We start from the raw sequence: 26,813 nt of genomic DNA, 5'->3' as shown, positions 1-26,813 counted from the left end.
GGTGTCTGTTGTGGGTGAGGAAGGGAAAGGAGATTGTGAGCCGCTCTGAGACTCTGAGTGAAGGGTGCGACATAAATCCAATATCATTATCATCTTCATCTCCTCCTCCGCGTCCTCGTCCTCCACAATGGGAAACCAAACTGGCTTACACTGTTCTCTCCAGTTTTATCCTCACAACAACCCTGTTAGGTAGGCTAGGCTGAAAGTGTGTGACGAGGCTAACGTCATCCACGGCAGAGGCGGAATTCGAACCTGGGTCTCCCTGATTTTAGTCTGATACTCTAACCAGGACATCATGCCGGCTCTCTTAATGGACACTGCACCACTATTATTTATTTAAAAAGCATGGTCATGAACAGGGAAGCAAGGCTCCATGTCAATTTAAGAGCCGAGGTGGGATTGCCAATTCCAGAGATACCTGAAGATTTCAAGGTGGAAGCTGGTTGAACTGGAGCTATGCAGCAATTTCTCCAGGAAAGGGGCACACGTGTTTCCAAAAAATAAAGAGAACAAATACACTCCTATAATGATACAAGCTGCACCTTTGTAGGTGTCTGGCTCCTGATTCTGCAATATTTAGCCAAGAATGAGATTATTTCCTCTAATGTCCACTTCTGTGACTGGATTTATATCAGAGCGTATGCTTGCTAACAGTTTCTCTCAATGCCCCTAGTAGCAGCATACTTGCTTTTTCTTTACTATGTAGGTGTTGTCACTTCTTTCCTTTGCGTGTTCCCCGCCCTCCCTCCCGATGTTTGTTGGTTTGTTTTAAATAAGAGGGGAAAAAATAAAAATGCAAGAAGACGAAGAAACAACAAGCAAACTGGGTAACCTGGTCTTGATTCCAGGATATCTCCCACCCCCACCTGGAGACTGGCAACAACACACCAGTCCATTTCCTTTGCCTGTTTTTCCCTTATATGTTTGTTTTAAAAAGAAATAAAAATGCAAGATGATGACGAAGAAGAAAAAGATGAAGACGGAGACGAAGAAGACGAAACAAGCAAGTTGAATAACCTGATCTTGATTCTGGGAGATCACCCGGCTCCACCTGGAGGTTGGCAACCACAAACCAGTAATTCCCTTTGCCTGTTTTTCCCTTATTTTTTTTTTAGAAGGAAGAAGAAGCAGTAATTTCCTTTGCCTGTTTTTCCCTTATATATATATATATATATATATATATATATATATATATATATATATATATATATATATATATATATATATACACATTTAAAAAAATTAAGATATGAAAATGGAAGTATAAGAAGCAGCAACAGCAAGTTGGGTAACCCGGTCTTGATTGAAGGAGATCTCCTGCCCCCACCTGGAGGTTGGCAACCACACACAAGTCTATTTCCTTTGCTGGTTTTTCTCTTATATGTTTGTTTTAAAAAGAAATAAAAATGCAAGACTACGACGAAGAAGAAAAAGATGAAGACGATGAAGAAGACGAAACAAGCAAGTTGAATAACCTGGTCTTGATTCCAGGAGATCTCCCGGCTCCACCTGGAGGTTGGCAACCACACACCAGTAATTTCCTTTGCCTGTTTTTCTCTTATTATTTTTAAAAGGAAAAAGAAGAAGCAGTAATTACCTTTGCCTGTTTTTCCCTTATATATTGTTTTTTAAAAAATGAATAGAAGAAGAAAAAGAAGAAACAAGCAAGTTGGGCGACCTGGTCTTGATTCCGGGAGATCCCCTGCCCCCGCCTGGAGATTGGCAACCACATACCAGCAATTTCCTTTGCCTGTTTTTCCCTTATTTTTTTTAAGATGAATATAAATGGAAGAACAAGAAGAAACAAACAAGTTGGGCAACCCGGTCTTGATTCCGGGAGATCTCTCGCCCCCGCCTGGAGGTTGGCAACCGCAGGCAAGTCATGCCAACCGCGGGATTGAACACTGCGTGATGGGGGGAGTGCGGAGTAGCCCCGCCCCCTCAGGCGGCGGCCCCGCCCTCCCCTCCCCCCCTCCGCGCCCCCTCCTCACCGAAGCGCTCCCAGTCGGGGCGGCCGAGGGCGTCCATGATCTCGTAGAAGCGACACATGAGGGAAGCCGGCAGGTCGAGAAGGGAGCCGGAGGGCCCGGCGCCGGCCATCCCCCTGCGGGCCTGGTGGCTGAGGCGGCGGCAACTCCCTCCCTCTGCGGCCGCTGCCGCCGCCTAGGCCAGGCCATAGGAGAGGCTGGCCAAGGCGGAGGGAAGAGACGGGGAGGTGAGAAGAGGGTCACTTCCCCTTTAAATGCTGCCGGCGACTGGCGCTGGCGGCACGCCTCGTGTGCCGCTCTGCGCGCGCGCAACGCCGACTTTGAGGGATGACGCCATTCGGGCTGGGATGAGGGGCGCATGCGCACTCGGCCGGCTCTGGCTGAAAGGGAGAGTCGCCCCCGCTTTTTCGACGACGCTGACTACGGAGGAGACGCAGCTCGGCTTGCCTCAGACGGGGAAAAAAACACGGCGCATGCGCACCAACTCCCTCCCTCCCCCTCTCTCTCTCTCGGGGAGTGAGCGGCCCCGCCCTCCCGGCGCTTGCAGAGATGGCTATTGCAGCCTCCTCGGTTTCTTTTCCTGGGGTTTTCCAGGTCTTTTTTTGGTAGAAAAAGCCTAACAGGAACTTATTTGTGTATTCGCCGACACCCCCTGACATCACCGTTGTAGAAAAAGCTCAGCAGGAACTCATTTGCATATAGTGTTGCCAATTTCCAGGTGGGGGCAGGGGATCCCCGGGCTTGGAGGCCCTCCCCCCACTTCAGGATCATCAGGAAGCTGCGGGGGGGGGGGAGGGAAATGTCTGCTGGGCACTCCATTATACTCTATGGAGACCGATTACCATAGGGAATGGAGAATTGATCTGCGGTTATCTGAGGCTCTGAGGGGGGCTGTTTTTTTGAGGTAGAGGCACCAAATTTTCAGCATAGCATCCAGCGCCTCCCCTCAAAAGACCCTCCAGGTTTCAAAAAGATTGAACTTCGGTGACCAATTCTGTGAGCCCCAAAAGAAGGTGCCCCTATCCTTCATTATTTCCAATGGAGGGAAGGCATTTAAAGGGAGCATGGTCCCTTTAAATGTGATGGCCAGAACTCCCTTAGGAGTTCAGTTATGCTTGTTGCACCCTTGCTCCTGGCTCCATCCCCAAAGTCTTCTGGCTCCACCCGGAGTCCCCAGATATTTCTTGAATTGGACTTGGTAACCCTATTTGCATATTAGGCACACCCCCTGATTGTTTCACATAGGGCATTTTTTAGGATATTTACATATCAGGACACACCCCTGATGCCAAGCCAGCCGGAACTGCTGCTTTGGAGGCTGGTCTCTGTGGCCTTATCTCCTGCTAAGGATTCTCTGCTCCCCAAACCACACCCCTCTCCCAGATTCCACCCCCACCCCTCCACCTTTCCAGTCACTTTCCAACTAGTTTTTTCCCTAGGAAGTGATCTCTGTACTGGAAGTCAGTCGTAATTCCAGGAGATATCCAGGTCCCACCTGGAGGTTGGCAACGAGGGGTCAATTTGTATATAAAGAGGTGCTGAAGTTCCTTAGCAGAACTCATTTGCATATACCACACACCCTGGCACACCGGAATGTGTACTAAATTATATTAGCTCAGTATCTACCTTAAAATGCTTCTTGAATTATAATTGTTGTCATAAAACCTTCCTCCCATCATATGTGTAAAATGACTTTCTCCTATGTGGCTACGGTGGCATGAGGAAGATTTCCATCTGTCTTTCTATGTTTTGGCTACTTTCATGGTTCTTGCTTCTTGAATTATAATTGTCATAAAACCTTCCTCCCATCATACTTTTAAAATGACTTTATCCTATGTGGCTACAGTGGCATGAGGAAGATTTCCATCTGTCTTTCTAGGTTTTGGCTACTTTCATGGTTTTTTTGTGGGGGGAAATATTAGAAAGTTTGTCAAATCTTTAAAAAGGTAGTCCCCTTGCGAGCACCAGTCGTTTCTGGCTCTGGGGTGACATTGCTTTCATGGCAGATTTTTTACGGGGTGGTTTGCCATTGCCTTCCCCCGTCATCTATGCTTTCCCCCCAGCAAGCTGGGGACTCATTTTACCGACCTCGAAAGGATGGAAGGCTGAGTCTACCTCGAGCCAGCTACCTGAAAACCCAGCTTCCACCGGGAATTGAACTCAGGTCATGAGCAGAAGGCTCTGACTGCAGTACTGCAGCTTTACCGCTCTCTATCAAATCTTAGACTTCAGCAAAATTCTCACAGGGGGTTTGAATGATGGGAGTCCAGAAGCAAGTGGGGGGTTTTTTTTGGGGGGGGGAGAGGTGGTAAGAAAGAAAGAAAGCACAATGAAGTTTAGAGGTTCCGGAACTCCATTCCTGTGATCTCCTGCCCAAAATGAGGCCTGTTGGCAACCATAACTTGACTGCCCCCTCCCCCCGCCCTTCCTTAAGTAAATGGGGAAGGGAGATTGAGTCATGAAAAATTGCAAAGAAGAATGCTGACGCATTTAGTTTTTGCCCTTTGGCTTCTGGAGGCCGGTGACATGGGTGACTTTTATCAGACTCTTTTTGGCACCAGGGACTGGTTTTGTGGAAGAGAATTTTTCCACAGACTGGGGGGTGGGGTGGGGGCTGCGTGATGGTTTCGGGATGCTACAATTCAAGATGGTACAATTTTGGTGTGGTAAAGTGTGCAGATTCTCATCTGGGGGAAATGGGTTTCATTTCCCACTCCTCCACTTGCAGCTGCAGGGATGGCCTTGAGTCAGCCCTAGCTCTCGCGGAACTGTCCCTGAAAGGGCAGCTTTTGAGAGAGCTCTCTCAGCCCCACCCTCCTCACAGGGTGTCTGTTGTTGGGGGAAGAAGATAAAGGAGACTGTGAGCCAGTCTGAGATTCGGAGCGGAGGGAAGGATATTAATCCAACGTCGTTGTATTATTATTACCTCATTGTAATATATAATAAAATAATTACACAACTCACGGCCTGGTTGCTAACAGGTCATGGACCAGCCCCGGTCCCCAGACTGGGGGTTGGAGACCCCTTTGCTAAAGGGTGCAGTTCTGCGACCACTTCCACTGGGGCTGCCACCGTCTTTCAAGATGGCCTCCCAATCCAAGTATTCACCAGGGCCAGCCTCCGAGATCCGTTGAGATCAGGCTAGCCGTCCCGGTCCGGGCAGAAATGAAAAGAGGTGGTTTGCCTTGCCCTCGACAAAGTAACCAAGGGCTTGCTGAGCAATCGGGTGAGAACAGTGCCGGACCACAAGGAAACTTAATGAAATGACAAAGGCTTAAAGATATTCTTGAGGCCTCTTATTCTACAGCAGGGGGTGGGGAACAGTGGCTCTCCAGATGTTTTTTGCCTACAACTCCCATCAGCCCCAGCCAGCATGGCCAATGGCTGAGGCTGATGGAAGTTGAAGGCAAAAAACATCTGGAGAGCCACTGTTCCCCATCCCTGCTCTACAGCCTCTTATTCCCCACTTACCTCCTCTTTCCTTTAGTCCTGTTAAATTCGACGAGAGTCATGAACCAAGCCAGTTTGGTGTAGTAGTTAAGGACTCTTATCTGGGAGAACCGGGTTTGATTCCCCCCTCCTCCACTTGCAGATGCTGGAATGGCCTTGGGTCAGCCAGAGCTCTCTTATCTGGGAGAACTGGGTTTGATTCCCCACTCCTCCACTTGCACCTGCTAGTATGGCCTTGGGTCAGCCATAGCTCTGGCAGAGGTTGTCCTTGAAAGGGCAGCTGCTGTGAGAGCCCTCTCCAGCCCCACCCACCTCACAGGGTGTCTGTTGTGGGGGAGGAAGGGAAAGGCGATTGTGAGCCGCTCTGAGACTCTTCGGAGTGGAGGGCGGGATATAAATCCAATATCTTCATCTACCTCACAGGGTGTCTGTTGTGGGGGAGGAAGGGAAAGGCGATTGTGAGCCACTCTGAGCCTCTTCGGAGTGGAGGGCGGGATATAAATCCAATATCTTCTTCTTCCATACTCATAAGAACTTACGAAAAGCCATACTGGATTAGGCCAATGGTCCATCCAGTCCAACATTGTGTCACACATTGGCCAAAACCCAGGAGCCATCAGAAGATCCATAAGAACATAAGAGAAGCCATGTTGGATCAGGCCAATGACCCATCCAGTAGAACACTCTATGTCACACAGTGGCCAAAACCCAGATGCCATCAGGAGGTCCATCAGTGAGGCCATTACTCCAGAAGCCCTGCATTGTTGCCTTCCCCAAGCACCAAGAATACAAAGCATCACTGCCCCAGTGTTCCGTCTATACCTTGTGGCTAATAGCCACTTGTGGACCTCTGCTCCATCTGTTTATTCAATCCCCCTATAGCAGCGCCCGCCTCACGGCCTCACTGGACCTCTTTATTTCAGTCTCTTCGGGGTATTTTACTTGTTTATTTGATGGGACCACAGCGGCTTGGTTTGTTCTTCCCACAAAATATAGGCTCTTGAGAACTTTAACTTAAACCACAGATTTATTGTAACACAAAGTTCTTAACTTGGGGATATGGGTGATATTTACACAGGCTAATACGTTGTTCAGTTGTTTCAGGCTTTACATTCACTTTATCTTTCCTTGAGTCTCTCACAGTTACGCAGTCCACAGTTTCCCTTTAACTCACCTCTAGCCAAGGTCTGGCCTCTTGGGATTGATGTGTGTAGTCTCACCCCTTGACTGGAGTCTCTCCTCTCAGCCCTCTTGGTGTCTCAGACCCACACCCGCTCCCTCAACCTCCTCACTAGATCTTCAGAGTTGTCTCTAGGTGTTTGTGACCGTTCAGGTCTTGACTGACTCACACACACACACACAGCCCTCTTGGCTGGTTTTGTCCAGCTTGCAGTCTCTGGAAGTCTTTCCCGCCACTGTCTCAAGCTCCTTCACAGGATCAGCTGCCCTCCCAGCCTCGGTCAGGCACGAACTGACCCACTCAGTCTCTGTCAGGCCCCAACTCTGACAGACTTCTGACAGGCACCAACTCTGTCAGACACCAACTGACTGAATGACTGCCTCAGCAGTTTCTCTCACTCAACTTCTTTTCCCTCCCTGAGAGCTCCGAGCACTTAGCCCCCACCCTCAGGTCACCTGACGCAGCCCTGTGCGTCTTCAGTTTATGGTTAGCCCATTGCTTTCCGTCACACCCCCCCTGAAGCTGCCATGCTGGGCAGTCTTATCTGGGAGAACCGGGTTTGATTCCCCACTCCTCCACTTGCACTTGCTGGAATGGCCTTGGGTCAGCCACAGCTCTGGCAGAGGTTGTCCTTGAAAGGGCAGCTTCTGGGAGAGCTCTCTCAGCCCCACCCGCCTCACAGGGTGTCTGTTGTGGGGGAGGAAGACAAAGGAGATCGTAGGCCGCTCTGAGACTCTGTCCTTTATAGGGCAGCTGCTGGGAGAGCCCTCTCAGCCCCACCCACCTCACAGGGTGTCTGTTGTGGGGGAAGAAGATAAAGGATATTGTAGGCCGCTCTGAGACTTTGTCCTTGAAAGGGCAGCTTCTGGGAGAGCTCTCTCAGCCCCACCCACCTCACAGGGTGTCTGTTGTGGGGGGAGAAGATATAGGACATTGTGAGCTGTCCCGAGTCTCTGATTCAGAGAGAAGGGCGGGGTATAAATCTGCAGTCGTTTTCTCCTACCACTGGTAAACAACACTCGTCCCAAGCTTCCAAAACTGGTGGTTGCTTTTCCGGGTTAGGTCTTTCCAAAGTAGAATGTGTCATGGGTCTAAGGCAGCGGTGTCAAACGTGTGGCCCAAGGGCCAAATCAGGCCCCCAGAAGGCTCCTATCAGGCCTCTGAGCAACTGTCTCTCATCTGCTTCCTTCTCCCTCTCTCTTGCTTCCTTCTGTATCTCAGCTTGCTTTGCAAGGCTTGCTCAATCACACAGGAGCTACAGAGCAAAGCCTCTCTTTTCTCCGTTGGTTAAGGCTCCTTCCCTTCCTGGTCCCCTGGGAAGGGAGGGAGAACCAGAGCTTCCTTGGCCCAGTTTCCTGGATCCATGGGAGAAATACAAAGAAAGCACCTTTAAGACCACAAGTGCTGTTTTAAGCATGTTTTTATTTTTAAAAAAATCTTTAGTCGTGTTTGTCATTTAAAAAGTTTATATCTCGGCTACCTAATCTTAAATAAGTACACACGTGGCCCAGCCCTACACGGTCTAATTTATGTCATATCTGGCCCTCATGAGTTCGACACCCCTGGTCTAAGGTTAATTTTCAGGCTGGGGGAAGAGTTCTGGGTTTTCTTCAGGACTTCCCAACTGGTTCCTTCTGGAGAGCTGCTCAGTAACAGTGGCCTGTCTTCCCTGGTGTCACCTTCCCGTCGCGACTGATCTCCTCAGCTTCTACAGCCCCAGGGAAGAGTACCGGATACATTTCAAATGGTGACTCCCAGCAGGCCTCTGGCCACGGCCCAGCAGGAGAGCAAGTTGGCAGATTACGCTACTGCCCTTGGCAGGTCCTCTGAAGCCCAATCAGAGTGGAATTCTAGCAGGAGCTCCTTGGCATATTAGGCCACACACCCCTGATGTAGCCAGTCCTCCAAGAGCTTAGAGAGCTCTTCGTACAGGGCCTATTGTAAACTCTTGGAGGATTGGCTACATCAGGGGGTGTGGCCTAGTATGCAAAGGAGCTCTCAGAATTCCACCCTGTATATTAGGCCACACACCCGATGTAGCCAATCCTCCAGGAGCTTACAGGGCTCTTCGTACAGGGCCTACTGTAAGCTCTTGGAGGATTGGCTACATCAGGGGGTGTGGCCTAATATGCAAAGGAACTCTCCTAGAATTCCACCTCTGTATATTAGGCCACACACCCCTGATGTAGCCAATCCTCCAAGAGCTTGCAAGGCTTTTTTGTAAGCTCCGGGAGGATTGGCTACATCAGGAGGGTGTGGCCTAATATGCAAAGGAGGTCCTGCTAGAATTCTACCCCTGAGCCCAGTCAATATAAGAACATAAGAGAAGCCATGTTGGATCAGGCCAACGGCCCATCAAGTCCAACACTCTGTGTCACACAGTGGCAAAAAATTTTATATACACACATACAGTGGCTAATAGCCACTGATGGACCTGTGCTCCATATTTTTATCTAAACCCTTCTTGAAGGTGGCTATACTTGTGGCCGCCACCACCTCCTGTGGCAGTGAATTCCACATGTTAATCACCCTTTGGGTGAAGAAGTACATGCTCTTTACGCTCGACTCAATTGCACAGCAGAGCTACTGAGCTGTCTCTCTTCCTTCTATTGGCTGAGACTCCTCCCCCTCCTGTGGAAGGAAGGAAAGAGCCAGAGTTTCCTTTACCCAGTTCCTTAGATCCCATGGGAGAAATACAAAGAAAGCACTTTTAAGACCAAGGAGTGCTAACGTTTTAAGCATGTTTTAAGGTTTTGGGGTTTTTTTAAATCTATAATTGTGTTTGTCTGTGTCCTTTATAAAGTTTATATATCTGTTCCTTAATCTTAAATAGGTATATACATGGCCTGGCCAATCTGACATGGTCAACAAGGCCTCATTTATATCAGATCTGGCCCTCCTAACAAATGAGTTCGACACCCCTGGGCTAAGCAGCGTTGGCCTTGAGTAACCACTATGTTCGTCCAGGGTTGCTGCGCAGAGGCAGGCGGTGGCAAGCCCCCCGTTTGGCTCTTGGCTTGAAAACCGCAGGGGGGGGGGTTATAAGTTGGCTTGCAGTTTGACCGCATTGTCCGCCACCACTGGGGTAAGTTAGCAAGACGGGGAAGCACAGCAGAAAACAAGTCAAAGGACTTCCAACTGGATGCCCTTTTTCTAGTTGTCCAGGTCAATACTCCCTCTATGCTGTGAAGCCTCGTGACCAAAACTTCCACTTTGCGAGTACCTGCATTAAAGTGGCGAGCGAGTGTGTTGGCTCCTGCATTCATTAGTTTGCTCCGGGGCCATCCTTCCCAAGACAAAACAAAGTGAGCCAGAGGTTAAATAACGGTGAATTAGCTCACGCTTGCTCAGCTTAGAGGGAACACTGGTCCAGACGACATTCTTTCGAGGAGGGGGGAGAATATGTAACTGTGCAAGCTTCTGATGGCACTGGTATATGGCTTGGTGTAGTGGTTAAGTGTGAAGACTCTTATCTGGGAGAGCCGGATTTGATTCCCCACCCCTCCACTTGCAGCTGCTGGAATGGCCTTGGGTCAGCCATAGCTCTGGCAGAGGTTGTCCTGTGAGAGTCCTCTCAGCCCCACCCACCTCACAGGGTGTCTATTGCTGGGGAGGGAGATAAAGGAGATTGTGAGCCGCTCTGAGATTCTGAGTGGAGGGCGCGATATCAATCCAATATTTTCTTCTTCTGTACTTTCAAGGTCTAAAAGGGACTGTGGTAGAGACGGAGCTTCAGTATCTATTCCAGGAGTGCAGAGGCTTCCCGCCGAAAAGGCCCAGGAAAAACTTTCTTCCATACAGACAAGAGGAAATATATCACTAACTGTGCTGAGGCCCCACGGACCGTGTTTGTCCTACTGTTTTGCCTGCCGCCAAAACCGAAGACCAGTTTGAGAAGCATCAGTCTGGCCGGGCCGGCAAGAAAGACTTGGGAGAAGATTTCAGCCACTGCTTGCTGTGCTGGGACTCGAGAGAGGAAACAAAACAGGATAAGTGCATTTAACTCCTTGCATGTCGACAAGTTCTTTTTATTGTTATAGCCCTAAAATGGAAAGATGTGGCCTCCCCCCCCTTCAGTGCAGTCATGGTACATTAAAATATGGGATTGTTTTATTTTTGGTAAGATCACAGCTGATTTGCAATTTCGTGACTCAATCTGGCCGCCGACACCTGGTTAAGGAAATGGCTTCCTTCAGAAGAAATGTCATACATCAAGTTTTTCGTCAGACTTTACAAATGTCTGCTCTCTGTTTTCTCTTGATTTATAGCACTTATTGCTGGGATTTTTAAAATATTTATTTTTTTTATAACTGATGTACATAACGGCTGCATTTTATTGTATTTCTCGTAACAATTGCCTGTTTTTATTGCAACGTTTCTCTCATATCTCATGCTGATCCTTTTCGGTTGGTTGACTTACTGCACCTCTTCCTAGTTATAATACTTTGTATTTTGTGTGCTAACAATAATACAGTTTGGAAACTTTAAGAGAACCCTTGTTCTTCTTTCCCCATTTGAATGGCATGTTCCTAAAACGAACCAAGCATTCCAATTAATAAGCTCTCTAGATATACTCGCTTTCCGGAGCTTTAAAAAAAGGGATCCCCCTGCTGCTCAGTTCCGTCCAAAACCAGGCAAGCTTTCCTCAGGAAATGACAACGGGCTAAAGGGAACGAGAACGTCACCGTCCCGCGTCCACCCAAAACTAAAGACATCCTCGTCCACAACACGGGGGAAAAATAGTATGTTTTAATGGCAAGGCAGAACACACTTCCACCTTCGTAAAGAAAAGGCTCAAACAAATCTATTAACATTTACATAGGTTTTATAATTCAATGCTAGCACAGAATACAGTACTTACCAACATGAGATGCAACTAGAATACTGCGTAGAATGCATGCCGAGTGCTCGGCTGGGGCTTAGGACCACCCCCTCCCCTGCCGCCATATTTAACAGAAAAATAAAACTGGTTTTAAATGACCATACATATATAAAAATGTGGTTGCCGTTATCTTTTCCTTTCCAGAGAAGGGGGGAGGGGGCACGTAAATCTAATAGTTCGCTTTTTAACAACAACAACAAAAGGATAGAGACACCCATAAAGGAGGAGTTGGTTTTCTTGCAAATTTATAAGGCAAACTTTTTATATAATAAATAGGATACAAGGGTAGGGAAGGAGGGGATTGGTGGATTTTGTTTAAACATATACATATACATTCAGACGGATTTTGTTATTTTCTTACTGAAATTATACAAATTTTCCTTTAATAAATTTCTTTTTTTTTTCCTTTTTCTTTTTTAAATATAGTCAGTGCTTTCAGTCCTTTTTTTTTTTTTGGCTGTACACAAAACCTACAGAAAAAGAGCAATCCATTTTAAAGGTTTTTTTTTTAATTATTAAACAATCTACTCAAAGAGTTCTTAAAAGTAATTGTCCCATAAAAACACATCAAGCCCAAATGAAAGCTGTGATCAGGAAGCCCAAAATTGGGGAAGGGGTTGGTGGTGAATTTTGAGTGTGAACAACATGAGCCTTTTAAAAAATCAATTTCAGGAAGGAGGGACAGGGCTCCCCTACTATTTCTGCTTGGATAAATGTTTATTTTGTCCAGATTGCAGGTCTGATATGGAGGGGCCGGAAGTCCGCATCAATATGTATTCACGTAGCAACTGCTTCACAATTTTTTGCTTCAAATTGGCTTTTCCCAGAAATGTAGGCAGCTTATCTAATACCACAGCATTCCCCTTTACGGGAATGAGCCTATTTGTCTTTCTGTCTCTCAGCCAAATGAGTATTTGTACGAAGGCATCTTAACCATCTGATTTGCCTACTGGTTGTAGACTGTTAGAAATAGAAACAATACAAAATACCCTGGAAGTTCTCTACGATCCCAGCTAATCTCCCTTTTTCTCTTTTACTGCCAATAGATAAAGCAAAAAAAAATTGTTAAAAATAAGAAGCTATTCTATCCCTCCCCCTTTGTATACAAACAGAGATGTTTGAAACACCGTAAAAAATCTTTTGAAGCGTTTGTGCCTGGACAATTACTTTACAGAAAAGTTCACAATACATACTTGTAGACCATCAAAGAATACACATAAGGTTTTCACCGACATTCTTTTTTTAATTCCCTGGGGGAAGCAGGGGTAGATAAAACCCTACACACAATGAGAGTCTCAAACACCACAGTTTCTCAGAGAAAAGACTAGCGGAAAGGGGGGGAAAGTAAAAACAAAAACACAAAATCTTCCCCTCAAAAACCTGTGACTCTGGAATTTAAAAAGAAAAACCAACCTTAAAAACATTTTTAAGAAGTCAGGAGAAAAAGGAAGGACTGCCGCTGGCTACAGTCGGCTACGGAGGATTAAGAGCTGTACAGGGTAGCAAGCACTCAGCATACATTGAATAACAGTCCTTGGTAATATTTGGTCATACGGTGATCACTACGGAGTTGTGAAGCAGAAGGAAGTCGGTTGGTTGTTAGCGGTGTGTCATCTGATAGAAGCCAGGGGAGGGAGGGGGGCGTGGACCCATCCTCCCCCTCAGTACAAGGACGAAGGAAGCTTCCAGGGTAGGGGATTGTTTTTTGTTGGGGGGGGGAGGGCTTGCACTCAAGGAAAACCAAAAAGGACATTTGCTTTGTGCAGGACACACACCCCTTGGTGTGGGACACACACAACTCCAACGAGCGCTGCCCATCTGTGTAAATTTGGAAAAAGAACTTCAGACCAGTGGCAAAGGTGGGCCGAAAGAGTGGGGAATTGTCTCTCTCTCCTCCCCCACCTCCATTAGGAAGATACAGTCAAACTCCCCCCACCCCCCAAGTGCAGTTTAGGCTCAGTGTAGTTACCCCTTTGCTTTTGGAAGAACGGCACATTTGAACTCGCTACCTCCCGAGCAGGTATTGCTGATTTTGGTGGCTTCCAGACGGGAACTGGCAGACAGCAACAAACCACCACTAGGCAGCCCTCTGCCAGGGGGAGAGGGCTGGCTAGTCGAGCATTAGCAAGCTGAGCCCTTTGGATCTATCATCCCTTAATCAGATGCATCAGCCTCAGATCTGGTTAGTGCTAGCGAGCCCCTGATGTTACAGTTGCTAACCAGCAGTTGGATGTTTTATATTGTTTTATATAGGTGTATTATGAGGACGTATGCAACTCTCAGATACACTCATGCAAGCACAAGGGGCACAGAAGGGCAGAGGACCGCTGCCTGCCTGTGCTGACTGAATTAAGAACAAGATCGCAAAATACAGAATTTTGGCTAATTTGGTGAACGGTTTACTATGCGAGACGAGCTCGCACATCCTCCACCCGAGAATCTATTGCCCATCTGATTTCTCTGCAGTGTTGCCTCTGCAGGCGAGATGAGGATAGCCTATAAAAACACAGCGTCAAAACCAGAAAGTGACAGTGGGTGAAAATTCGATCCAGGGTTGTGCTAAACTGGGAGAGAGGAAGAGATTGGACAAACAAGTTTCTGGCTGGTAAAGAGACACATTACAGCGGAGCGCTGCCAATTTTTACTGGCCAAGACACAAGGCACACGATTAAAAAGGAACTACCACTGGACACATACAAGCTCCAAAAATGATGGAGGTGAATCAGAAAAGAGTAAAAATCAAAATTTATTTGCTCTGAAAAAGGAAGAGATCTGCTCTAGGAGGAGAACACCATATCGTTCGCTTAAGAACCAAACAAAAAATTTTTTGTAAACGAATAACACTTAAGCCAAACTGTTCTTCGGAAGCAGCTATAAATTCCAGAGTTAAATCACGCTTGTGACATGTGTTAGGGTGATGTCCAACTGGAAACGGAAGATTGTTTTTCACCATCCCATGATTAACTTGTCCCCCCCCCCCCTCAGCTGACCGAGTGCAAAAAAATTAAAACGTCGGCTATGTACTCAACCACCTCGCTTATGTTCCCCTCCAGAAGACAAAGAGGCACCCCCCCTTCCAAAAATGTAGGAAAACAGCCACGGCTAAAAGGCAGTTCAGCTGTTAAGAGAAAGAGAAAAAAATTACTGTCAAGCAGATTTGTTGGGTTAATTTTATTCCCCTTTGTCCTATGATATCGAAAAACCAGGAAAAAAAAGCGGCCAAGAAGCAATATTTGATAACTTCTCGACGGACCGTTTCGTTCCTTGCTTGTCGGTCTGCTATCCTTGGTTTGGTAGTGGCACAACAAGCAGGGAGAACCAAAAGGAAAGCAACCCTTCATTTTATAATGCAATATACAGATATATAAAATTAGACAATTTTTTTTCCTGCATCTACTTGGTGCCTTAAAAAAAAAAAAACACGCGCGCACACACACACAAATAGAAATTAAATCCTCAAACAGAAAAAAAAAAGAGTTAGGCCTAAGGTTAAACTCTACACATTATTGAATAATAATTGAAACCGACGAGAAGTTTTATTTTCACTTGACACAGAAACATCGGGTGGTTCACAAAGCTAACAAGGTAGAAACTTCTTGCACAGTCCTTCTGACGCCAGGCACTATCCGCATTAGTCTCTGAGGAGGCTGAGCTCAGGTGGAAGGGCCGGGGAGTAGGGGGCTCGCCCACGACTGTCCTTTGTTTCCCTGCGCGTGCGCAGACTGAGATTCCCAAACATCCTTCGGACAACTTGCCCTAGCAAAGTGGTTCATTTCAATGGCATCCATCGTACAACAGAAGGGGAAAGGGCCAGGTTTCGTTTCCGATCCTGGTATCTTGCCCTCTATTTCACTGTACCAATTTGTTTTAATTGGGATGAACTCGATGTTTTGCAAGGGCAAGGGGGATGAACTGGGCCTGGAAAACCCAAGTTGCCAATGGCTGCGATATGCAACAGAGTGTGGGGGCAGGCAAGGTGGGCGGGAGGGGGGAATGATTTGCCAGACATGGAAGTGGGGAGACAGATGGTCACTGCTGCTGTAGTTGGGATTTCATTGACAAGTTTAGGACTCCCAATCTTTTGATAGGTGTAGCCTGGATTTTAATGCCACCCAACCGACCTCGGTTGCTCTCTTTGAAAAAATATATGGATTTGTATTTCTAGCTTTTTCGAGCGACTTACAAGTATAGAACTTTATTCTCTCTGCAGTAACGTTGTGTACAAGCCACTGCCCAAACCACATGGTCTTCCCATGGGCTTGGAACTTTTCTTTTTGTAAGTGTATTTTCCTTCTAAAATCACGTGTGCAGGAGGGGGGGGGGACAAGAAAATATTTCTCTGTTGGCTTTAAAGTGCATCATCCTATCCAGAGAGAGGGAGAGAGAGAGAGAATGAAACAGAAGTTTTTTTAAAAGTAAATCAGACAACTCAACTTACATTTGAAGCTGCTCGCTTGGGGGAAGAAGGTGGCATAGCAGAGAATTTACCACTTCCTGACATGAAGTAGGCACCTATGCCTTTAAAACTGACTGGGCAGGGAAAATTTAGATTGATGTGGCTTCACCTCTTTGTCCCAGAGGCAGCAAAAGTTTTATTTTCTATCCCGCTGTGTTCAAGAGTTAGAAAAACCTCAGCAGCCGTTCCAAGACCAGCAACTGACCACACTGGTGCTCTGTGACAAATGCAAGCAGGGTTGCCCAAGAGTACGAAAGAAACTGCCCCTCCACCCAAGTTTGTGCCCTTACAACAAAAACAGTGGGAAATCCTTTGATTTGTTTTGAAGCACTCCAAAATTCGTTTCCTCCCTATCTTCGCAGATCTTTGCATTTTTTGTGCCAGGCTTCCGTGGCATCATCCTCAGACCATCCACCTCTGCCAAATGAAAAACTAGTCAGTTTTCAGATCATTTCCTCTTGGAGGTATCCTCCAGAGAGAGGCAGCGGCCGCGGACTCCAGCCCGATGTACGGTGCGGCGAAACACGAGACTCCGGTTTTCGTCCAAGTAAACAGAACGTTCAAAACCGGTCCAAACCTTTTCCCCGGATTCTTCCTGGTCTACCAGTCGGACCTGTGTTGTGAGTTCCATGCCGGGAACTTAATACCTGGGCACGCGCGGCCCCAATTTGGATTGGGACTGCAGCATGCAGGGGCTTACAACTCCCTCTCCTCCCAAGCGGTTTGCCTGACCTGCGATGGTCCCAGGGATGACCTCTGTCTCACTATGGGAAGTTAAGTGTACCCCATTCCATGCCCCAAGAGGCCCCAAAGGGGGAAACAGGACACCCTGACTATTTTGGATGGAGAAAGCAGCAAGAGGCGAGAGGCGTAACTGCACGAGCACTGTATCCCAGTCCCAAATAGGGCCCCGTTCCCTCACAGAGCTGGCAAGAGGTCTGTTCTCATAGGCCCAGAGAAAAGCAATGACTTGCGACTTGGGAAGGAACAGAAGACATTTGCCATGATCTCAAGCCCCTCCTTATCCGTCCTGCCCTCCTAAAGAGGGACTCTGCTACAGCCAGTGCGTTGTCCCTTACCTATACTCGGTAACCAAAGTGAAATTCCGTTGAATTTTTTTTACTTCAGTGTATGATAAATATATAGGAAGGGGGGGAATTAGGTTGCCTCTACTTTTTTTTTTTTAATTACTTTTTAAAAACGATTTGATTGTGTTTTTTTTTAAATAACTTTTTAAAAACGATTCGGTTGTGTTTGTTTTAAGTTATTCACTACTCCCTGCCAACACTGACCACACTGATGCCATCTTGAAATCGTGGCACTTCTGCTGCTGTCTAGAGAAGGGGGGGGGGTAGGGGTTCACTCGGGGTGGCCGATCCTCTTCACGCCACGTTCAGTGATTCTTTGTAAACGGAGGAGGGGGGGGGAGACGACGCCCGTCAAAGGGGAGACCAAGTCCTCCTCCTCCCGTTATAAGCTACGCTCTGCTGGAGGCCTGCTTTCTTGGGGAGCGGGGGAAAGGCGCGCTCAACAGCCGCGGAAGCTCAGTTCACCAAACGTCAGAAAGTCCTTTGAAGCGACAGCATCCAGGCTTCTCGGTTCACCCTCGTCATGTACCAGTCCCAGCACAGAGTTACAGGTAGTTTTTTACACACATTCAGCTACCTTTCTGCCTTACCGGTAAGGTGGGGAGGTGAGCCGGTATTCAGTCCAAGCCCCATCCCCTCTCTCTCTCTCTCTCTCCCCCCACCCCAGTTCCACCACAATATACACAGGCACGCTTCCATACGTCTTTCACGCCAAAGCCTCCCCAGGCAGGTGGGCCAAGGCCTCCATTAGTGCAAACGGTTCCCTAAGCTAACATTGTCGACAAGAACTGGAAGAACTCCTCGTTTTAACTCTTCGCGTGCGGCGAGCGCATGCGCACGCGCTCCAGCACACTTGGATTGATTTAACAAACTCAAAGGCCCTTCTCCTTTCAAGATATGCACGGGAAGGGAGGACGTTCTTCCAAAACTGGCCCCTCCCCATTGCCCCAGTGGTCTGTCTCTTAGCAGAACTCTTGTGGGGGGGGGGAAGGAGAGGTCATTCCTAATTGCTGGTCTAACCGGGAGATGGGGAAACATCAGCTCCCCAGAGGGGCCACTCCCAGCCCTATCTCTCTCGCTCACGTGGACATGCATGCACACATCCTACTGAAAACTACAGAACTCCAATTAAGACTCAACGACTACATTACATGGCACTAGGGAGGTGGAGTGGAATACACACGTGTCCCCCCCCCCTCGTCCCTCCCCTGATCTGTCTGCTGGGCCTCTGTAACAGGGAGGGTTGGGCAGGATCGGGGCCACAAGCTAAGAGTTTGAAGCTGCCCCTCCCCTGCCAAATAAGCTTGCCTTGTCAGTAGTATATGCAGCAAAGCCTGGCAGAAGGGGCCTGGGTGGGGTGGGGCGGCAGGGAGCGGGTGCCCCCCGTTCAGTTAAAAAAAAAGTGCAAAGTGGCTTCCAGCCCTGGGAGGCGTGTCTCTGCACCCCACACTGTGCTTGTCTGTATTAAAAAGTGAGAGAAGGATGGGCAACAGAGGAAGAATCTTTTTCAGGGGAAAGCGGACTGCTTGGAAGCAGGGGGCACTGTGGGGAAAGGAGTCGGGGTGAGGGGGTCCTACCCGGCAGTTGCCTGGAGTTTCAACTGGGGGTGTGTGGGGGGCTGGGAGTGCCTGTCCCTCTCTTTGTTTCCTCTGGCGCTCAACTTGCTCGCTCACCCCCCCCCCTCACAGTCAGCTGACTCGCTCCGAGACAGGCGTCCTGGTGTCCACAGCCTCGTCCCTGTTCGTAGGCCGGGGGATGGCTGCGGAGGACGACACAGTGTCTTTGCGCTCGTGTTTGTAGGGCACTGCTGTGCCGCCAGGCTGAGTCTTAGGGGGCTCCTTGGGGCAGCCGTCGCTTTCGGGAGCCTTTTCTTCTTTGCAGCTCTTGCTGCTCAAGTCCTGGGGCTCAGCTAGGAGGCTCTTGCTGTCCTTGGGGCTCTCGGGGGGCTGAGCCGGGGGGCTGCCTTGAGGCTCTGGAGGCGGCTGATGAGGAGGATGGTGCTGATCCTTCTTGCCTGGGGAGGAAGAAGAGGCAGAGGTTGGCAAAGTGTTGCCGCTCCGCCCCTTTGGGCTGCTCTCCTTACTGCGCCGCCCTGGGCTCTTGGCAGCTGTTCGCTGTCCCTTAGGGCTCCGCTCACCTGTGTTGCTCGGAGGAGGCGGGGGTGGCTTGGCCACCTCAATGCTGATGGTCTCGCGTGTCTTGCGCTTCTTGATGGGCAGCACGGTCTCCTGAACGGCCTGGACCACCGGCTCTTTGATTGCTTTCTTTTTGGCCTCGGCCACCGGCACTAATGCCACGCTACCTGGCTTACGCCCCCGTTTTTTGGGCACAGCCTTAGGGTCAGACTCTGATTTCCGCTTGCGCCCGGGACGCTTGATAACCATGACCTGCGCCGAGGTGGTTGCCCCACCTGCACCTTCTGCCTTTGCGCCTGCTGTGGAGGACTGCAAAGGCATCTTGACCAACAGTTTTCCTGGACTCTTCTCCATCACCCGCTTCACCTGGACACCTTCTGAAACAGCTCCTTTGGCCTTGGCCGAACCACTGCCTTTTGGCCGGCCACGACCACGGCCCGTGCCAGACGTTTTCGTGGCTTTGGGTTTCTTGGGTGGCTTCTGCTCTCGTCGGGAGGGACTCCCACGTCCAGTTACCGTGAAATCAAAATCGTTGGGATCCAGAGAAGTGTCACCCACCTTCTCGAAGTAAGCAATGAGCTCGACTTTAGAACGGAAGGCTTTCCCCTGGGGGCTGTGGTCACAAGGTATGGGAAGGGAAAGAAAAAAAGAAGGAAGGGAGAGAGAGAGAGAGAGAGAGAGAAAAAATTATTTATTAATTCATTTGATATCATTATTAGCCACCTTTCTTCTTTATGGAACTCAAGGCTGCTTTTAAACATAGCTAAAACCCACAGAATCAAATACATTAAAAACATAAAGCCAAAAGATAAAGTCCAAACACAGAATAGGGAAGAACGGAAAGCTGCAGCCTACACAACATGCTTAACGGCAATGGCATTGATACGCTCAAAATTTTTTCTTAACTGAGTTGTTCTCCCCTCAAAATCAATTTGGAACCCGCAGCCGGTCCAGAATGCTGCAGCTCAACTATCAGCGGCATCTAGGTGGAGCATGAATATTACTCCTATTCGATAAACCCGCCATTGTTTGCCCATTTGTTACCGCGCCCCATTTAAGGTATAGGCTATCACATAAAAGGCCCTTGTTCCTCTCGGTCCCTCTATTTACAGGACTGTCTCTCTCCCTATATTCCGTTGCAACAACTCTGCTCACGTCAGCAGGGGTTCCCATAGGTGACAACCAGTAAAAGGGCAAAGTCAACAACTGCCCATCCTGTGTGATTTTTTTCATTGTGGCTCTCATCTTGCGGAATGGCCTTCTTGAAGAGATCAAGAGGGCTCCTATTCTTCAGGCCTTCCGGAAAATACACAAAAAAACGGAACTATTTAGAAGAGCATTTCTGCAAAGGTATTAAGACTGCACAGTACACAATGGTTTCACTACTCGGATAAATGATTGGGTCTTGGGCAATACTCCCTCTAAACTGTGGAGTCTTGTGAGCAAAAACCGGTTTGCCATTGCCTTCCCCAGTCATCTACGCTTGGGGTCTTTACTTTGTGAGCTATTGGCATAAAAGCTGTGAGCTACTGCATAAATTAGTTTGCTCTGGGGGCATTTTTCCTGAGCTAAGGCAAGAAAACAGTGAGCTAGCTCACTCTAACTCAGCTTAGAGGAAACACTGGTCTTGGGGTCTTCATTGGTATATATTGTAAGTAGGATCCTATTATTATAACTTCTGTACCGCTTAATGTGCCATGTTAATACTTATGCTCAGGGACAGGCATGAACCGAACCCCGAAGCAAAATTCCTCACAAATTTTACCCCGTTCATGGTTCGCGAACATAAATTCCTACCATCACAAACTTCCACGGCCTTTTTAGAGCAGTTCATGAGGTTTGCAGACGAAGTAGAAAGCAGGGGTTTAAAGGGACTCCAAGTTGCAAAAACAGCTGAAAGGTGGAGAGCCACTCCCTGCCACTCAGCTGTTTTGGGCTGGTTTTTGTGAGTTTCCTGGGAACAGAAAAAGGGGGTTTAAACGGACTGTACAAGGCAGCCTAAAACAGGTGAGCCTCTGTTTTAGGGGCTTTCTTCAAACCCCGTTTAATGGGACCGTAGTCCCTGTTCAACAGGGTTTGCAGGGTCACAAACCATGAACTGGTTCGGTTTGTGAACAAACCTCCCGATTCAGTTCAATGTTTGGTTTGTGGTTCAGTCACAAACGGAACCGAACCACACTTTCCCAGCTCGTGCCCAATCCTGTGCTACGCTTCCCTGTTTCTTTCTGATGGTTCTAGTCTTCTAATCTCCTAACGCATGATTTATTGAATATCCCATATTGTTAATTGTACGGACTCATTGCGTGTAAAACCACCTTGAGTCCGTGTGAGAAAGGGCAGACTATAAATAATGTAAACAAATAATAAATAATTAAATTGGGGGGGGTTCTGAGATGTCAACATAATAAAAGTGATTCCACACTCACACACAACACACTTTTGAGGGGAAATTCCAAAAATTCTCATAAGATATCCTGAGGCAGTAAAAACCAACAAGGTGTCCTATCGGACTTAGTCCCAGGAAAAACGTTCGTGGGGTTGTATTAAGAGGCTGTTCCAAGGATGAAGTAATCTAAGCCAGCGGTCTTGGCACCAGGGACTGGTTTTGTGGAAAACAATTTTTCCATGGACCTTGGGGGGGAGGGGCAATGGTTTCAGGATGATACAATTGTGCACTTTATTTCTATTAGTTTGGTGTGGTGATTAAGTGTGCGGACTCTTATCTGGGAGAACCGGGTTTGATTCCCCACTCCTCCACTTGCAGCTGCTGGAATGGCCTTGGGTCAGCCGTAGCTCTCGTAGGAGTTGTCCTTGAAAGGGCAGCTTTTGGGAGATCTTACTCAGCCCCACCCACCTCACAGGGTGTTTTGTTGTGGGGGAGGAAGGGAAAGGAGATTGTGAGCGGCTCTGAGATTCGGAGTGGAGGGCAGAATATAAATCCAATGTCATCTTATTATTACTACATTTTAATCAATACTCCCTCTAAGCTGTGGAGTCTTGTGAGCAAAAATTCTACTTTGTGAGCTGCTGGCATTAAAGTTGTGAGCTACTGCATCAATGAGTTTGCTCTGGAGCCATTTTTCCTGAACTAAGACAAAAATGTATGAGCCAGAGGCTAAAAAACTGTGAGCTAACTCACACTAACTCAGCTTACAGGGAACACTGATTGTAATATATAATGAAATAATTATACAACTCACGGCCCGGTTGCTAACAGGCCACGGACCGGGACTGGTCAACGGCCCGGGGGCCCCTGATCTAAGCTATTAGTGGTGGTGAAAATCCTTGTTGCTAGAGAGTGGTCCCAACCCAAAGACTCCCAAATATGGGAGATTGTAAGATTATTCAGATTAACGTGCTGGATGCCAAGGGCCCCCAACCTTCTTCAGCCGGCGGGCACCTTTGGAATTTTGACACAGTGCGGTGGGAGCACAGCCACAAAATGGCTGCCACAGCTTGCCTTCAGTCACATATCCTTGAGCTGTGGGCAGGGCCGGCTTGCCCACTAGGTAAACTAGGTGGTTGCCTAGGGTGCCGGGAGGGTGGGGGTGACAAATTGGGCTCCTCCCCCTCCCGGTACCCCAGGCAAGCACCAAGTTTGCTTGCCTCCTCTGCCCACACATCCGCAGCTGCCTGTCCTTTCCCGCACCATGCTCCAACCCACCTCCCCCAGGTGCCATGCCGAGACACGGCGCCCCTGCCCCCCCTTCCCATCCCGTTCCGTTGCCGCCCACCTGTGCGATCACAGCATGCTGCACTGGTGCCCGTTGATACCTTCTCTGGTGCTGAGTTTTTTTAGAAAGTGGGTGTTGCCACTGGAGATATGACTGCCTGAGCAGATTTTTAGAAAACATTACTTTGGTGGCAGCTGCTACGTTACTGCGTGACTGAAAGTAAGCTGTGACACCCATCATACCTGCCTGACCAGCACTAGAGCCAGAGCGTTCTTGGTAATAGGCCCCACTTTGTGGAATGCCTGCCCCGAAAACATCAGGGCCCTGCCACAGTTCCACAGGGCCTGTAAGACCGAATTATTCAAACTCGTCTTCAATGGTTAGGGGGAGGTGGCTATTACCTTACAGCACTGACAACCTCACTGAACTAATATAATGGAAATCAGAAGCTTGCCATCTTGGATTTTTAATATGTATGGAAATGTTTTTATATGTTTTATTTTTAAAATGATGTCTGTAAACTGCTAATGTTTCTAAACTGTTGTTAGCCGCCCTGAGCCTGTCGGGGGAGGGCGGAATATAAATATAGATAGATAAATAAATAAATTAATAAATAAATGCCGCGGCTGGCTCCGCCTCCTGCAGCAGCCATTTTGTGGCTGGCTCCACCTCCTGCAGCAGCATTCCAAAGGCAAGCGCAGGCTCAGAAAGCTTGGAGGACTCCTGGTTTAGACTTCAACACACAAAAGCCAGTAAGCGTGAGGGCAAACTGGAGCTTTTCATTCAGCACTGCAGGAAAGGGCACAGCATGTGCTCAGATACGCTTCTCCAAGCACAGCATAAATTGAGTTCCGGGGTTCCCATCTTCAGGGCTGGCCCTGCCACTAGGCAGACTAGGCAACTGCCTAGGTCAGTGGTCCCCAACCTTTTTGGCACTAGGGACCGGTTTTGTGGAAGACAATTTTTCCAGGGACCGGGAGGCTGCGCGCACAATGTTTTTGGGATGATACAATTGTGCACTTTATTTCTATTAGTTTGGCATGGTGGTTAAGTGTGCAGACTCTTATCTGGGAGAACTGGGTTTGATTCCCCATTCCTCCACTTGCAACTGCTGGAATGGCCTTGGGTCAGCCATAGCTTTTGCACAGTTGTCCTTGAAAAGGCAGCTTCTGGGAGAGCTCTCTCAGCCCCACCCACCTCGTAGGGTGTCTGTTGTGGGGGAGGAAGGTAAAGGAGATTGTGAGCCGTTCTGAGACTCTGAGATTCAGAATGGAGGGTGGGGTATAAATCCAATGTCTTAATACATTATTATTATTAATACATTGTAATAATATATATAATGTAATAACTATACAACTCACAACCCAGTTGCTAACAGGCCACAGACTGGTACTGGGCCACGGCCCAGGGGTTGGGGACCCTTGGCCTAGGGCGCTGGCCTTCTGCGGGCTCTAAATTGGCCACCCCCATGTAACTCTGCGATGTTACCAGTGCAGGGAGGGGTCACCAGAAGTTAGCCTTGCCTAGGGCATCAGACAGTCTAGGGCCGGCCCTACCCATCTTGGCGAGCAGTAGTTTAGTTGAAGCCTTGGAGAGCATCAAACCCTGGGAATTGTGTCCTCCTACAGGCAACTGCCCCCAGCACTCACTTGATAAGGTAGACGTCGTACTTCCCCGCTGAGCGGCCCGACTTCCTCTGCTTGAGCTTGCGGGTCCAGCCTTCAGGCAAGGTGGGATCGTCGTACATGGGTCCACGGTCCCGGATAACAGAGCGGCGCTGCTTGGGGGATGCTGAGGCTTCGGGCGCAGCTGCGGCGGATCCAGCTTCTTCTGACATCTCTGCTTTGCCTGCTTCAGCAGGTTCTGCAGAAGGCTGAGCTGGCTCATGTTGCTTCTCCTCCTTCCTTTCCTTCTTGACTTTTTTGGCTTTGGAGGACTTGTCCTTCAGACCCTGCAAGTCTTGGTCTTCAGATTTTTCTTCCCTGCAGGGAAGAAACAAAACAAAAAGTCACGTGAGTGGCTAAGTGTGCCCCCGAAACAAAATGTGAATGGGGTGGGGACATCAGGCTCCCAAATACAGCCGCTGCCAATGGGGGCGGGAAGCACGATCAAGTCGTGGCCAATTTACAGTGACAGCATGGGGTTTGCAAGGCAAGAGACATTCAGAGGCGGTTTGCCTCTGCATAGATATCGGCCTGTTTGTCGGTATGTTGTACTGCCCTCAGATTTTTATGTTGGAGGCTGGGATGATGTTTTATATTTTAAACTTTTGCTGTTCAATTTTTGCTGTAAGCATGCGGGGAAGGGGTGGGATATAAATCATCTAAAAATCACATTACATTCAATTAAAATAGTGACCCTGGACTTCCTTGATGCTCTCCTGTCCAAGTACTAACTGGAACTATAATAGAAGAAACGTCAGGGTGAAATTATACTATCAAAACACTTATTCCAAGAAAAAAAATGGGTGAAAGGAAAAGCCCTGTGGCTTCTGCTTAAGTAGACTCTACTTCTAAACAGTCTTATGATGAAAAATATCAGTGAGCACAAGTACTTTTAATATTCCAAAGCCTCTACCTTTAAACAGACAGAATAAAAAACACAAGAGCGCACACAGGCCCTTTAACAGAACCTTATAGTCTGCACAAAATGAATCCAAACTGCCCAAAAATAAATCAAAGTGCACACTTTTAAAGTGCACGCAGGCACTTTTTAAAGGTTAAGAGTCTGCTTTTGACTCATCAACCAAAACCGTGCGAAAACAGTCTGCAATGAATTCTTTCATCCAGATTGTACGCGGGCACTTTATCAAAAGAATTATCCCACTTCACAGTCTTGCACATTCAGCCCACTGTTGTTTCAGTGAGGTGTTGGGATAAAGAAGAAGTTCATCCACATAAAGCCAGGCTCACGTTAGCCGGTGTCAAACGTTTCGTTGCCTTTGTCAAGACTGATGGCTTTTAAGTGGAACCCAAAAATCCTCTCTCTTCCTCACAAGGCTCTAGCTCAGGGGTGGCCAGACTGTGACTCAGGAGCCGCATGTGGCTCTTTCACACATATTGTGTGGCTCTTGAAGCCCCCACTGCCCTGTCAGCCGGCTCAGAGAAGACATTTAAAATTAGTTGCTTTCTTTCTACCTCTTCCTCCTCCCTTCCCCATCTGTTTCCTTCCTTCCTTCCTTCCGGCTCTCAAACATCTGATGTTCCTTCCTTCCGACTCTCAAAACATCTGTTCATTCGCTGTTTGTTCACTCTCAAAACATCTGTTCATTCACTCCAACTCTCAAACATCTGACGTTCATGTCTTGTGGCTCTCAAACATCTGATATTTATTCTATGTGGCTCTTACTTTAAGCGCGTTTGGCCACCCCGGCTCCAGCTCATTCTTTGTAAAGACGGAGTGGATTCTCAAGGGACCACTGTATCACTCTCTCTCTCTATGAAGGTTGCCAAGTGCTGACCACTACTGACCCTTCTCACCTTCCGAGATATGACAAGATTGGGCTAGCCTGGGTCATCTCTGCCAATACATAACCCATTATCCTAGTCATTAAAAAAGAAACCCTCTGCCCCATACGCACAGTTTTGGTGTACTGTCTGCTGAGAATGCAACACAAACAATATGTGGGAGGCGCACAGTGGATTTTTCTTTTTAATTTCAAAATACACCAACTACATTCATCTGCAAATGTATAACAAATATTTAAACAGCCCAAACCTATCCCAACCACTGATTTCAGTGGGCTCATACTGGAGTAATTCTGCACAGGATTGCATGGCTAGCGCAACACAAGAGAGTGTGGATGAAGAGGCAACAACAACAACAACAACGCAGTTATGCACAGTGCCGGAAGTAGAGATCAATGCCACTGAACAGGGCACTGCTGAGCAAAGGTAATCCTGCACGATGCGCTGAATGCATTTATTTCCTAGCAGAAATTCTGAAACGTACAATATTGCC

At 48.0% G+C, this 26,813-nt stretch overlaps 2 protein-coding genes across 3 annotated transcripts in view; both read right to left on the bottom strand.

Moving 5' to 3' along the window:
* The window catches only part of IRAK1 (interleukin 1 receptor associated kinase 1), a 71,916-nt gene extending 69,701 nt beyond the window's left edge, over nucleotides 1–2,215 (bottom strand). The window contains exon 1 of the mRNA XM_060253064.1: nucleotides 1,992–2,215. Coding sequence (XP_060109047.1) covers nucleotides 1,992–2,100 — 109 coding nt within the window. The 5' untranslated portion in view covers nucleotides 2,101–2,215. The remainder of the gene's footprint in view (nucleotides 1–1,991) is intronic.
* A 14,904-nt stretch (nucleotides 2,216–17,119) lies between these two features.
* The window catches only part of MECP2 (methyl-CpG binding protein 2), a 150,474-nt gene continuing 140,780 nt past the window's right edge, over nucleotides 17,120–26,813 (bottom strand). For both annotated transcript variants that reach the window (XM_060252806.1, XM_060252808.1), the window contains 2 exons: nucleotides 24,503–24,835; nucleotides 17,120–19,792 (listed from right to left, as the gene is read on the bottom strand). In XM_060252806.1, the coding sequence (XP_060108789.1) occupies nucleotides 18,733–19,792; nucleotides 24,503–24,835 (1,393 nt within the window). In that variant the 3' untranslated portion in view covers nucleotides 17,120–18,732. The remainder of the gene's footprint in view (nucleotides 19,793–24,502; nucleotides 24,836–26,813) is intronic.

This window comes from Heteronotia binoei, chromosome 13, assembly GCF_032191835.1.
Source record: "Heteronotia binoei isolate CCM8104 ecotype False Entrance Well chromosome 13, APGP_CSIRO_Hbin_v1, whole genome shotgun sequence".
Lineage (NCBI taxonomy): Eukaryota > Metazoa > Chordata > Lepidosauria > Squamata > Gekkonidae > Heteronotia > Heteronotia binoei.
This window is presented reverse-complemented; position numbering and strand designations above follow the sequence as displayed.